Source organism: Lepidothrix coronata, unplaced genomic scaffold (assembly GCF_001604755.1).
Source record: "Lepidothrix coronata isolate B3197 unplaced genomic scaffold, Lepidothrix_coronata-1.0 Scaffold175, whole genome shotgun sequence".
In the NCBI taxonomy this organism is placed as follows: domain Eukaryota; kingdom Metazoa; phylum Chordata; class Aves; order Passeriformes; family Pipridae; genus Lepidothrix; species Lepidothrix coronata.
In genome coordinates, this window is record NW_016690355.1 from 859,924 (window position 1) to 874,184 (window position 14,261).

Consider the following 14,261-nt stretch of genomic DNA (forward strand, 5'->3'; position numbering starts at 1 on the left):
AATCTGGCATCCCTCTGCACCCGCTGCTGTGCTGTTTTTTTCCCCCCCATGTGTTACAAAGTTTGCTACAACTCCATGGTGCCTATTTTTCCACAGGTGATGATATTTCTGGACTGACAGTGTTATCTTTATGGGTCCATGCCCAGTGAATGAAGACAAGTAGTTCTCATGACAAAGAAAAAGATGAGTCTCTGTTTCTGAAAAACATTTTTATTTCACTAACTTGAGGATAAGGAGGTATATGTTGGGAGTTATTTATTTTAAAATAAACAGATTTTTTATGTGGAAGGGGAGGATTCTTGAGTTAGTTTTTAGTGAACTATGGATCCACAACAGAAAGGCAAGTGCAGCAGATCTGTATTTGTATTTTTGGCTTAGTTAGGTTGCAGCGTTTTACTTTCCAGTCTGTAAAATGGTGATAGTTTTGTATCCTTCACAGAGGTATTGCAAGGATAGATTCACTAAAAGAATGAGGAAAAATAAGAAGCTATGGAGGTATTGGCTATATAAGTGTCTGTGGTGGGTAGGGAAATGATGGGTGGTGGCAAAATCAGTATGACAATGGCAGCCCAAGTCACTCATGCAGCTCTGCCTCTGCACATCACATCTTTCCTAAAGGGATCTCTACAAGCAGCAAGAATGATAATGTCCACCTCTCATGGGTGCTGACCCTGATGAGGTCTCAGGAAAAGGGCAAACCTGAACTTTTTATTTCCACAGATGTGTTTTTCCTTTCAAACACTAAATTATGATAGCATCTAGTTCTAAGCCACCTGGTCTGCACTGCATATAAGAAGCCACCCAACCTTTCATTAATCCTTTGGTTGACAAAAAATGAAATTATGATTCCTATTGAAGCCAGTCAGAATCTCACTGCTGATTTCAGGACTTACAGCATTTTTTGAGGAATATTTAGTTTGCTGTCTCAGACCATTAATTATCATCTGATAATGTTCTAGAAATGGTGGCAATGCAATTAAACTGAGATGAAAATAAGTGATTTTCTGATATTAAAAAAGTGATTTTCGTATAATTTCTCCCATTTGTAGAATTGCTTAATAATTTATAGAGGTGGCATTAAGGTATTTTAAGATGACATTTCTAACACATTCAAATAATCAATGTTTTATTCCTTATGGAAAAGTCTTATGAAATATAATTTAAATTAACCATGTAGAGTACTATAGGAACTGAACTAAAACCTACAGATATTAATAACATATTATCTCTCATATCAAATCCTTAAAGGCTGCCTCACCTCACATTTTATAGAAAAGTCGTGGCTCATATTCAAGGCTCTTGATTCAATTAAATTGGAGGTTTCCGTGAGGAATAGTTATTGCCATTACAGCCCCATGAGCTGTGCTCACAATCCAGAGCAAAAGCTTAAAATCAAAGAAAATCATCTTGTCAAAATAGTAACGATAAACTTAAGAGAAGCCAAACTCCCGTGGCTCTGCTATGCCTTGGCATTCATTATATTGTCTGAATGTGGAGAGATATTTCTGTCCTTGTAATTAGCTTTCTTATCACTTATTCCTACATAATTAACACAACTGTGTTGTTGTATGGATTCAGTCAGAAAAGGAGGTTGTCAGTTATTTTATTTGGTATAAATGAAGCTTAACTAAAATGGGGTTTATTTTTTATTTACAGCACTGTGGCCAACACATTTTTCAGAAGCCCGCCGTGTTCCTTCAGATAAACTAATGGACCCTAAAGACAATAAAGGCTCAAAACAAACATGTGGTTATGCAAACACCCAGCAGCAGATACTCAATCTTAAGTATATATAGATAGCTCAACTGATCATAAACAGCCTGAGTGTCATCCAAGGAAACAGCCTCAGGACGGAGCAACCAGGGGCTAAAGCTGGGTTTAGTTTAAGCTGCAGAAATGAGTTAATTGAAACTAACAGAAATTTTCCACTTCAGCAACAACTTCCTTCAAAGATTAGTTAATTGGATGAGTTGTGCCTCCATCCTGACACCTCTTGGCACTGACACATCAAGCCCATTGACAGCTTGAAAATAGAGCTGCTTCTGCAAGTCTTGTATCCTCTCTTTCTTCCAGTCCAGTGCACACTGTGGGATTGTAGAAGCCCATGGCAAGAGGTTGGACTCAGACCAATCTATCAAGCTCAGCCTCCCCCATTTGAGAGCTCCTGGACCCTGTTTTCAGTGTCAGTGAGATTTTAAAAGGCTTTATTGATGCCTAAGAAACTGTGAGTTAAAAGCAATGACCTTGACTGGGACTAATTCTTATTTGATTCTCCTAGCAGTCAGTGCCTAAGTTACTTGGACTCTGTGGGGACGTTGTACCACCCACTAGCTTTGGCATCCTCAATCCCTCAATATGAGCAGGATCTTTGCTGCCTCAATATCTAAGAAAATCTGTTCCCATGAGCTCAGTGGATGTTTTCCTGATGGGCCAGCACAGACTCTAAGCCAAGAGCAATATGCAGAACAGAGCCATGGAGAAATGCAAAGCACTCCACGTACCAGAGCCAACACAGCTGCTGGAACCATAAGGTGCTGCTCAGTTTAAGATCATTGTGTTATGGTACCATTTGAATGACTTTTTTTCCCTTCTGTCTAAGCACTTGCCTGATGAGGAGGAGAGTTAGGAGAGGGATTTAAACAGAGAAAAATATCAGGAACTATCTGGGTTTTGCCAGCATTTTTTAGAGCTGGGTTTTTGTGGGTAGAGAAACTGCAGCTGTAATCCTATCTCTGAGCGTTTCTCACATTGAGTCACTTATGGAAGAGAAATAAATGCCTTGTTAGAAAAAGGTGTGCGTGTTTTATTTGGTGCAAATGGAAGGTAAATAGCAATGGTATTCCACCAGATTGACCTGAAGTAATCATTTACTGAATAAAAGGGCAAGAGTTTTCTAAGTGACTTTGTCAAGGTTTTCAGTTAAAAAAAAAAAAAGTTTAGAAACCAAAAAATATATAAGCATAAGAATTTTTTTTTTCATTCTGTATTAAGTTAGAAAAAACTACAAGCCAGAAAAAAGCTTCAGTATACATTTACTGAATAATAAATCAGCACAGGAACTTTTTATTGATAATTAATGAAATTGTTCTACCTAAGAACATTGCTGCTACAAAAAACCTTAAAATGGAATTTTACACTCCTGGAATTTAAAAAAAGTTCTACTCACAGTTATTTCATCCATAAATCTCTACAGAATACTGTTCAGGTTATTGCTAGACAGATTTATGTTTTTGAGGTTTTTTTCCTCAAAAACCTGTCTAATATTATCAGCTGTTTTATTTTGCAATGTCCTAGTGTGTTGATTTTATGGCTTCTGCCCTTTGTTATTATTTACATATCATATTTTCTATTAGAATCCATTATAATTTAATTCTGGAAAAAGTAATCCATTGATTTGATGCCAATATGCAAAACTCTTACCCAAATCCTCAGTACTTAGTTGCAAAGTAATTTTACAGGAGTCATCCTGCCCAGGACAGGCAATGGGCACCGTGCTCAGAACAGTCAAAATATGCTCTTTGCCATCCTCTGCAATTTGTAGTGATTCTGGTAAAAACTGGAAAGAAGTAAACAATTTTAAGATAATTTTGACAGGCAAGACAGATGACAGATTAATTAGACAACGCTTGATATCTATGAAATTTTAAGTGGTTTTAATCAATTACGAAGATGTATAATTGCTTGCAAAATAATAATAATCTTTATCATAATCCTCTTAATAATAATAATAATAATAATTTTGTAGTAATGATCTTCAACATTCTAAGGTAAACTTGTTAATATACTTTAAAATTCTTGGCAATTAAGAAAATGTTTGCAGTTTCCATATACAGTGTAATTGCTTCTCATCTCCAAATCTCAAACCAGGCTTTTATTAGCCTGAAAATATCATGGTACTGTAGAATTTAATTAATTTTTAATATCCATGGTTTAAAGGACCTTCTATTCCAATTCACTGGGAGAAATACTGTGGTATAAAGTATGGCATAACCTCATGGTCAGGGCCTCTATCTTTGTAATCTGCAAGAGGTGCAAAAAAAGTGCAATTTTTGACCACTCCCCTTCCCTACTATGGCAGGAACAGGGATTTCTCCACATGTAATATATTACAGATTCAGGGACCTGTGTGCCAGTGAGAGAGCTCAGGTTTTGTCTGTCCTCCCAGAGAAAGAGCAGAAACAGTACTCAGGGCTAGTCAGAAATGGGAATTTCCCTGGGAAATTCTGACATTTCAAAAAAAACCCTCAGAAACTGTTCTTCAAATATCACACAGAATGGGCAGTCAGATTTTTCAAACACCATTCGTGGAGGCATGAAGCTTAGGTACTCAGAAGATCTCAAAACCTCCTGGACTGCCAGGCTGACAGCCTAATCCTTGAATGGGATTAGACCCGCTTCTTGCACTCAGTCTGAATTTATCTTCAGCAGTTTCTATTTTGTAATGCGACCATAAGAAGATGATGGATAGAATATAATTTTTTGTCTTCGTTTGTTCTGGTTTAGTTACAACAAAATTCTGCATCCTTGCAGGTTTGTAGGTGTGTCTTCCTATTAAACCACCAGAGAACTTTGGGGCCCACTCACTATAACATGTAATTTTGCTCATCTTTGGGTTACATTAATGTGCACATGGTGCTGATGGGTGTTTTAGGATGTTTTACCAACAAACTAAAAGTCATTTTCTCAAAGTGAACATAAAAGCAGCACTGGTTATGATGATCAGACTTACGTTTCTGCATCCTGATTTTCAGAGGCTGCACAAATGTTCCCTAGTCATTAAATCAGGGCCAACAGCATTACCTTAATCCCAGCATAGAAACCTTTGCTGTCCTCAGGCAATGACTGCTGCTCAGGAGTGTCCCTTGTAAAAGCTGTGACAGTGCAAAAGACCTGTAATAAATAAATAAACAGCACACGCTATATAGCATTTCTTGAATAACATTTGTGTAATTATGCATCTCTCTGTTGCTCAGAGTTGTTAAGATTTCTTTCTGCTGTTGAAATATGTTTTGGGGATTTAGGCTTTAGGAATGTTTATGCATAAATTTTGAGATTTGGAAGATCTTTTGATTCGCTTAATAAGGGAAGAAACATAGATTTTGTCTCAACAATTAATAACACTGAATGTTTACAATGGGTTTTCTTCTGCAGTTCTTCAAGTACCTTGGTTTGTGATTTTAACTCATCTTACTTAGGGAGAATTACATTGTTCACAGATGTTACTGTCAGGATTAAGACACTTTCCCTTGGGATTCCAGACTTCAGTCTGTCCACTGAATCAAATATCCTCTCTCTGTACCTTGTTTGTAAGCAGTTTATTTTAAAATTTAAATTATTTTGACAGTTATCCAGTCTCAGAAATTGTGTTAGCAACATAAGAATTTCCTTTTTTTCCCCTTATTGCATTATAAATATGATGCAGATGTGCCTAAAAGGTTTATATCATAAAAGAAAAAAAAAAGGAAAAAGAAAATTCCCTCAAACAAAAAACTCCCCCAAACACAATGTACCAGGACACTTATGTTTTATTCCTAGCACAGTCACACAACCTTTATCTCTGCTGAGCCCGCACACCATCTGCCATCTTAATGTTTCATTGGTTTCAGAGAAACCAAATTGCTAAAATCATTCCTAGGATCATAAGATTAAAATACAGAAATTTTCCTTAAAGCATATGACAATAGACTCTGAGACTGTAGTTCTAAATATTTTTTTGGGCCTCTTCTTGGAAATGGACTAACAGATTGTGACATATGAAATCAAATTACAAATAGTCAGAAGACATATTTATAGCTACTGCCTTTTTCAAGCCTCAAGTAACCCATGAGAAAGAACTGGACCGATCCACTTTTTTTCTCCATTGTGCTAAACTCCTTTGGATGGATTTTCAATCATCATTCACTGACCATGCTGATCTTGGTATCTTCTCACATGCTGGCTCAGGCATGACCCTCATGATCACCAGCTACAAAATGGGCTCAAATCCAGGATATTCGCTGAGTCCCGCGGTCATATGGGCATGAGTTGCACACAGCCTGGAATAGTTCTTTTACCATCCTAAAGATCCCTCTTTGTTACCATCAAACTGAAGAATCTTCTTCCCACACTCATTTATGCACAACAAAAATTGCCCACCAGCAATACAGAGTCGTTTGCAGGGCTGTGGGGAAAGACAAGTGTTTTCTGGGCTGTTCAAGTGGATTATTTCCAGTCCAGGTCAGTCCCAGGCTTATGTGCCCTTTGGGATATTTTTACCTTCACCATTTTTCTCACTCTTTTGCAGACAGCTCCAGCCAGTTTGGCCCAGTGTCATTTGTTACATTAACGAGATGGAAGCCTTGAGGTCGTACTGGGTGTACTGGGGAAAAACAGACCTCACCTCACAGAGGTACTTTACAGTTAAAATTCCTCAGATGTTTCATAGTTAGTCAGTTTGCCTCCAAAGTAGAGCAAGTTGTTGTCTCCTCAAGGTAATAAGCCCCTGTTATCATTAGATATTTATTATCTCCAATCATTCCCTAAAGGCTCGTGTTCAGCTTACAGACTTTTCAAAACAGTTTTCTGCTGGGAAGGTAGAAGGCAAGTGTTGATCATCCTCCTGTAGCTTCTCCTGCAGCTGCCACAGGGAGAGGCTGCAAAATCAGGCTCTGACAAGGTGGTGACAACAGAGAAAGAGTTCAGATAGCGTATACTCCCCCTACTAAAAAATAACTAATACTGGTCCCCTTGCAGAGCTCATGGAGCAGATTATATGCATCTGCATTTCAGACACTATATTTGCTCTCACTGAGCTCTTTGCACTTTTGGCTTCAGTGCTTTTAACCAAAAATGTTCACACTAAGGCTTCCCTCTGAGCGTTCCACGTGGAGCATTCGTGCCAGGCAGGAAGCTGTAACGACAGGCATCAGGGGCATGCACAAGGATACCCAGCACTGATGAAGACATCGGCCCGGTGATCTTCCCCAAAGTGACATTCTGGGACATATCAGAACCCAGCCCTGTTGTATTTCCTCTCATATATATTTTAGAGATATATTTTATTGATAAAGCACTCAAAGAAAAATTTACTCCATAATGATACACCGAAATACTCTTAGACTATCAGTCCATCCCAGCTCTGTCTTCAGCACCCTTAGAGATCTTCAGTGCTTTTGGAGATTAGCACAAACTTTGCAAATTCGATATGTATTGACAGCCGTCACAAGCTACATTTTATTTCTGTCTTTTATATCATTCCTCCCCTTGTAGTATCTTTACCTTGTTAGGTGCATGCTTCACAATCAGCAGATATGTTCATTGGCTACCAAGCTACAGGTTGACAGTTTGTCACATAATTATGATGATAGTCATTCTGAGGAGGGTTGGGGTTTTTTTGCCTTCAGCTAAATACTAGCTCTTTTTTCTCCAGTTCAGTAATCAAGTTTTTCTTTCTCTTTTTCTCCCCCCCCGCCCTCCAACCATCTCAGGATGCAGCCTTTTTAAAACATAGAGATAAAAGCATCACTGATAGCAGTATGCTGATGGCCATGACAAGTTAGGCAGTATTTTTCCACAAACTCACAGGATCTGTTAAAAAAATCAAATTATTACTTTTCATCATTCCTTTTAAAGGGACAGAAATGTAAGTGTACTCTCAGACAGGATGGCTGGATTTCTTCTCAGCATGGGCTACTCCCTTTTCCCCTTGTGCTGGCAGAACTTTCCATAGGGCAGAAACTACTTCTAGGCAGAAAATTCTGATTAAAAAAGGCCCTTTTTATCTAAGAAGTGTCTCCTTTCCTGTACGTTGGAGCAATTTCCCTCTTTCCATGGGCTCAAGCAGATTCCTTCCCATTTTGACACGAACCTAATGAGCAGTTTATTTAGCCAAAAGCAGAATAATTCAGTTATTAATTTGAAGAGGGTCAGGTAGCTCTGAGAAGCAATTTGGGAGAATATTTTAATCCTAGGACTTGTCACTGCCTCCAGCAAATTTCTCCCTAGCAAAACCTGCATGTTAAAACATGGGTGTTTTCCCCCATAGCTTTCAGAATTCAAAACTCATCAAAATCAGTTATTTATACTTATTTTGACCATAAAAATGCCTCAACTTTCACCTTTTCCTGTGTCCTTAATTAATTCTGAATCTACTGTGGGGAGTGCAGGCTGGGGCACGGAGGGGGATGTTTGCCAGCACATCCAACATTGCCATGGCACTGCTCTTTCATCAGCCTCTCCCATCTCACTGTGCTCATACAAGGGCTTGGGTTCCTAAAGGCCAAAGAGGAGTTACTTGTGTGCTCAAAACCCATCCCTGCTCATCAGTACCTGTGAAGGCTCCTGGATTTGCCAAAAACAATTTCAGGAGCTCTCAGAATGATGCCAACCTCAGGCACATGCTTCTCAAACCACTGGCAGAAATGGTGCCACCACCCATCTCCACAGTTGTCTCAAGGGCAATGCCACTTGTCCCCAAAATGGGAAGAGCTGGTAGATGGAAGTATGGAAGTACAGGGTTTGTATCTGCCTGTCATGATGGCTTGAAAGCCACCAGAGAAAACAAGCAAATGCAAGTGCCAGTCCCCACCTGCAGCCCCTGCTTCCTCTCCCAGTGCAGCTTGTGTCCTGGGGGTGGGACACTCCCTTGGGAAGGGCAGGACATGTGCAGCTCACAGCCAGGTGGGCCAGGTACCCATTTGCCATCTCCCCAGCAAGTGCTTGAGCTCCATTGTGATGACAGAGGCCAGACAGTGACAACAGCAACAAAGCTGAAATATTTGCTTTTACTGGTAGTGGTCATTCAAAGCCCACACACAGCCAGGTACACCTCAGTAGGAGTGGAAAGTCTGAATGAAGAGGTGGATGGAGGCACTTTCCTGATCAGGACATACAATCTCCTTAGAGGTGTGGGAAATCAGGGATGCTGACCCAGTTAGTAATTTATGTCCTCCACTTGTGGGAAGCTCCCCTCTCAACACCAGGTACCATTTAGGGTTACCTACTTCTTCCTGTTCACTGGGCAGGAAAGTCTGGGAAGATGCAGGTGCCCAAACTGGGGTGATTATTAACTCCAGGATTGGATCTACCCTCCTATAGCTACATCAGCCATATCAGAAGGCAGGCTGGGGCTGCAAGGGTGAGAGTCACTCAGTAGCACTCATGGCTTGCAGCTGAGGGTTGGGCAGAGAATCATCACACCAGGTGAAAGGTGTCTCCCGACGGCTGTCAAGGCACAGGCACTGCCATTGCCTGCTCCATTAAACACTAATGGGCTGGGGTTAGAAAAACCTGGAGTCTCCAGTCTGCTGGGAGTTGGGTGTGTGTGTGGGAGGGAGCTGTGGTTTGCAGCCTTGATGAAAAGAGAAGGGATGAGCAGAAGTGAAGGATGACATTTCTAGGGGAGCCAGAGGAAAAGAGAAATAGTTCTCATTAGCTTGAGGAAATGATCTGGCTGTAGGTATTTGCAGAAAGGTGTAGGAACAAAGTTTCTGGAAAGGCTTTCCAGAAGGGTTAGCAGGAAGGGGAAAGTAGGGAGAATCTGACTTTGATTTAATTAATGAACTAGGCCTTAAAGCTTTAGAACACAAATTGCTCCCTGTGAGGAGGAGCAATTGGAGCCGTTGGCTGCAGAAGGGAGGGAGCTGGTGCAGCAGCATGACCTGACACTGCAGGGAGTCCAGCTCTGCTCACTCTATTACTCATTGTATATAAAGAAGGCAGCTCTTCCCAGTTGTCAAATGGCCAACCAGTGTGTGGAAGCCGACTGGAGGTCATTATTCTGCTAAGGAAGGAAATTTTCCCAGGGAAGTAGTAAGGTGTTTTATCATCTGCAGAGTTTTGCTCGTCAACTCTCTGACCCTTTCTGCTTTAAAAGCTCTGTTAAAGTTCACCCAGAGTTCTGTTTCTGTGGGGATGCTCCTCATTTTCTACCTGAAGGCTGAGAAAGAAATTGTAAACTCAGGTGTGACCTACAAACAAGCAGGTCTTCCTATTTGTGCTGTTGATTTTGACAAGTCCAGTGGCTGGGAGGGGATTAGCATTTAAGTGGGGGGAAATGCCACTTTGGCACTTAGCAGTTCAGATGCCAGTGAAGAATGAACTGTGAAGTGGAAAAGTCTGAGTCAGTTTGAGAGCTGTGCCAAGAGCATGAAGTAATTGAAGAGGAGAGATGCTGGGTGTTGGTGCTGGCTGGGGGTTTATAAACTTGGAGCTTATTATTTTTGGGAAAGGAGAAGGGGCAAATCCTAAATATGGCCTTCTAAGTGCTTGAGGATATACATAGATATAGACTTAACATGTTTTAACATTTATGAGACCATAAGCCAGGGATTCTCCATCTAAGCTAGGTGCAATAAATGTACTGGATCCCTCATCTGGTATGGACTTCTGCAGGAGATCAGCAGCTTCTTCTCTCCCATGAGGTGAACTGGGACCTCTTCTATTAGAAGTGCTGGTAATGAGACAAAGATCCTATTTCCCTGAGACATGAAGAGTAAGTGTTCTGCAAGATCTGGCTTTAGCATCAAGAACAATAGGAGAGTAGGATCTCTTTCCCCATCACTTGAGGTGTTCAAGGCCAGGTTGAATGGGGCTTGTAGCAGTGTGGTCTAGTGGAAGGTGTCTCTGCCCATGACAGGGAGTTGGAACTGGAAGATCTTTGTGGTCTCTTCCAATCCAAACCATTCTATGAAATTTCACACCCTTTCCCTTGTGAGGGGAAAAATAGTTATTTTATATACTGAAGCAGTAATTTACAATGTTTTTTTGTCTGGGGCATTATCTTCTGTTGTGCAGAGTTCCATGCAAAGCAGCCACTTCTATCACAGAGCTCAGAAAGGCTGGTTTTGCTTAAACATTCTTATTTTACAATGTGCATCATGGTTTATGTACAGTGACAATTGCTTCTCACTGTGTGAACTTTTGGATTGCTGGGCTGAGCAAAATCTGCACAGTTTTCTTCTAAACACCTTTCTTTCTTACCATAACTCATTACTCACAGTGCACCACTATAATTTATAGATGGCTGTGCCTCGAGGAATGAAATGACCTCTGTCACTATCACATAAATAAGGCTTAGGAGTGCCAGGATTTTCATATCAGATGGAGTAGGCTTCTTTCACAGTTTATATAGAAATAGTGGCATGTTATAGATTTATTTAAGGCTGCAATAGTTTCGTGAACATTATGCTGCCAACATTACTGTCTGAAATAACAAAATTGGAGCCCAAAGATGGGAGGAAAAAAAGGACACATGATGGCTATTAAAAAATAACTGGCTGTTTAGTCAATACAAGTTCAGGAATGTCGGTTGGTAAATCTCAGCTCTTTTCTAAGGTTTGACTGTGTATTAAAATATATCAATAGCTATTCTATTATGGGACTGACCTATTACCTGGAGACTTTTTTACAGATAAAAAATAGCATAGATATCAATCACCTTTTAGGTGATTAAAAAAAAATCTTTTTGCTTCGCTGTAGTTTTTTTTATCAAGAAATGAACAAAGATACCAATTTCAGGCCATGAATGTGTTGGGACCAAATGCAGATTATCGTGCAGGTAGAGGTGAAGAGCTAAAAAGGTTAAAAAAAGGAAGCAGTTTTCAAACACTACAAATTCTGCATCTTTGGGGGCAAATTCTGTGTCCTGGCGAACAAATTCTGCACTGATTGCCACCAGTGCACCCTGGCAGTGCACAGCCATGGGGATGATATCACTGGGCTGTGCATGGAGAAGGGGAAACAGAACTGGAAAGTGCCCCCAGTTCATTGTCTCCTCTCTCATATGGCTTCTATCAGGGGAATCTGGCTTCCCTTTCATGCTGCCTGAGAGAATAATCTTCCACCTGCATCTTTCATGGCCAGGTGGAAGGTGCCAGCTGCCTCTGTGCAGTGGAGTTTGGTACTCAGGGTTTGATTCTCCTTTTAGTGCCATCACCTTTCCTCTGGGGTAGCCCTAACAATGCTAAATTTCTTCAGATTTACACCATTGGAGGGAGAGTCTTCTCCTTTGTGACTCCTATTAGACATCCAGACTAGGATGGAAAACAGAGTGAAATGTTTTTTTTTAATCTTTATTCTGTAACAGCAAATTCTCAGTTACAGCTGAAGCTTCATCGCTTGGTTTTTACCCATGATGATTTATGAGTTATTATAATTAGTCAAATAGGCCATGAAGACCTTTAAAGAAATCTAACAAGGAAGAGAACATTTTAGTCTCACTAAACCCACTAAATTAAACACATAGTTTCAGCAGAGGACAAAGAAGGGCTTACTGAAAACTTAATATAATAAAAATGGTCTTATAAAGATTTGGCAATGCTACTAGTTAACAGAACCATATTTTCTCTGAATCCCTCAGGATTGTTAAAACTAGATTTGAAGTGATTGCAAGTGAAATTATTTTGATGAAAATATCTCTTCATAACACAAACTTGTCTTAAACTGGCAGAATTATCTGTCTCATAATATGTGAGGGCATCATCAGTCAGATTCTGAACTCAGGAGGCATAATTATGAGAAGAAATGACAAAAACAATCCTATCTAGATTGTGCTGCTGTTATAAATGACTTATCCTTTCAAGAACTGGAAAAAAGTTTAGAATAATTTCTTCAATATGTGTCTAGGGAAGGATGGGATCCACCTGTCTAAAAGAGGCAAGGGAATCTTTGGCACCAGTCTGGACAACTTGGTGAGGTGGACATTAAACTGAAGGACTCAGGGATGGGGTCTGAAGTGGCAACACTCCCACCCTTGAAACCAACTGGGGAACAAGCCAGGCCAACCAGAGCAGTGAGATACTGGGCCCAGAGCTGTTTAATGTATTCATAAGTGGTCTGGAAGGTGGGATCAAGAATACTCTGACAGAGTTTGCCAAGGATACCAAAGTGAGTGGGGAAATCGACATTTTGGAAAGGAGAGCAACCTGCAGGAAGCCCTGGGTAGGCTAGAAGAGAGGGCTAATAAGACCCTCATGAAGTTCAGCAAGGAGAAGTGCAATGTCTTCCACCCATGAGAACATAATCCAGGAGAGTGGCACAGGCTGGGATCTACCCAGATGGGGAGCAGCTCTGTGGACAGGTACCTCGGGGGCCTGGTGGACAAGAAACTTAATGTGAGTGAACAATGTTGCTGCTGTAGCAAAGAAAGCCAACAGGATGTTGGGCTGCATCAACAAGGGCATCACCTGCAGAGATAAAGAAGTCATCATCCCACTCTACCCAGCACTTCTCAGGCCACATCTGGAATACTGTGTTCAGTTTTAATCACCACTACACAAGTAAGATGTGGGCAGGCTGGAGAGGGTCCAGAGAAGGGCCACAGAGATTACCCAAGCCCTGGGAAGCTGCCACATGAGGGAAGGCCTGAGAGAACTGGATTTGTTCAGCCTTGATACAAGAAGGCTTAGGGAGACTTCATCACCATGTTCCAGTTTTTAAAGAGTGGCTACAAAGAATATGGAGAGTCCCTTTTTGCAAGAAGTAACATGGAAAACATGAGGGGAAATTCTGGTTAGACACAAAAAAAATTTTTTTTCACAAAGTGAACAATCAGCCATTGGAATTATCTCCCTAGGGAAGTGGTGGATTTCTCAACATTGGAAATGTTTCAGGTTCAGCAGGACAGGGTGCTGGGCTACCTTATCTAGACTGTGCTTTTACCAAGAAAGTTTGGACCAGATAAAGCTTGAGGTCTCTTCCAGCCTGGTATTCTATGATTCCATGATCTCAAAGAAGAGCTGCAAAATGCCAAGATTATTTCCAACCTACTTTTAACACAAGACCATTATCCCTGTTTATTTCTTTAGTTTGTTGTAGCATTACTAATGGTCCTCTGCCTATAAAAGTTATGAACCTAATTTAACTTTAAAAGTCTTGTTTCTGTAGCAGGAAAGGCCATGAATTCATACACAAGTCAATTTTTTTCACATCTTGTATTGGTTTCTGTTTTGTTGTTGTTGTTGAAACTAGATCTGTGTTGCTGTGAAAGCCATCAAATATACTTCTTAAAGATTGTTTTGTAATGAACTCTATCTTTCAGTGTGCTATTGAACCAAGAATTTGGAATCAGAGAGGCAGAACACCATGAAAAAGACCATAAAGTAAACCTCCCTCTATTTTAAAATGTGCTATCCTATTTTTCTGTGAAAAGATGTGATTGTGTCTCTGATCCATGAATATAAAAATTACTGAGTGCATATAGCTGAGCCTGCCTCTACTGCAAATTCTCACTCTTGCAAGATATGAAAAGTAACAAACAAAAATTGGCTCAGGCACATGTAGCT

General features: G+C 40.4%; 1 protein-coding gene across 1 annotated transcript in view; it reads right to left on the reverse strand.

The window, feature by feature from the left end:
* Positions 1-14,261, reverse strand: part of LOC108504780 (von Willebrand factor D and EGF domain-containing protein-like) — a 177,629-nt gene that overhangs the window by 112,968 nt on the left and 50,400 nt on the right. Inside the window, exons 5-6 of the mRNA XM_017830198.1 lie at positions 4,801-4,890; positions 3,421-3,556 (exon numbers count right to left, since the gene is read on the reverse strand). Coding sequence (XP_017685687.1) covers positions 3,421-3,556; positions 4,801-4,890 — 226 coding nt within the window. The remainder of the gene's footprint in view (positions 1-3,420; positions 3,557-4,800; positions 4,891-14,261) is intronic.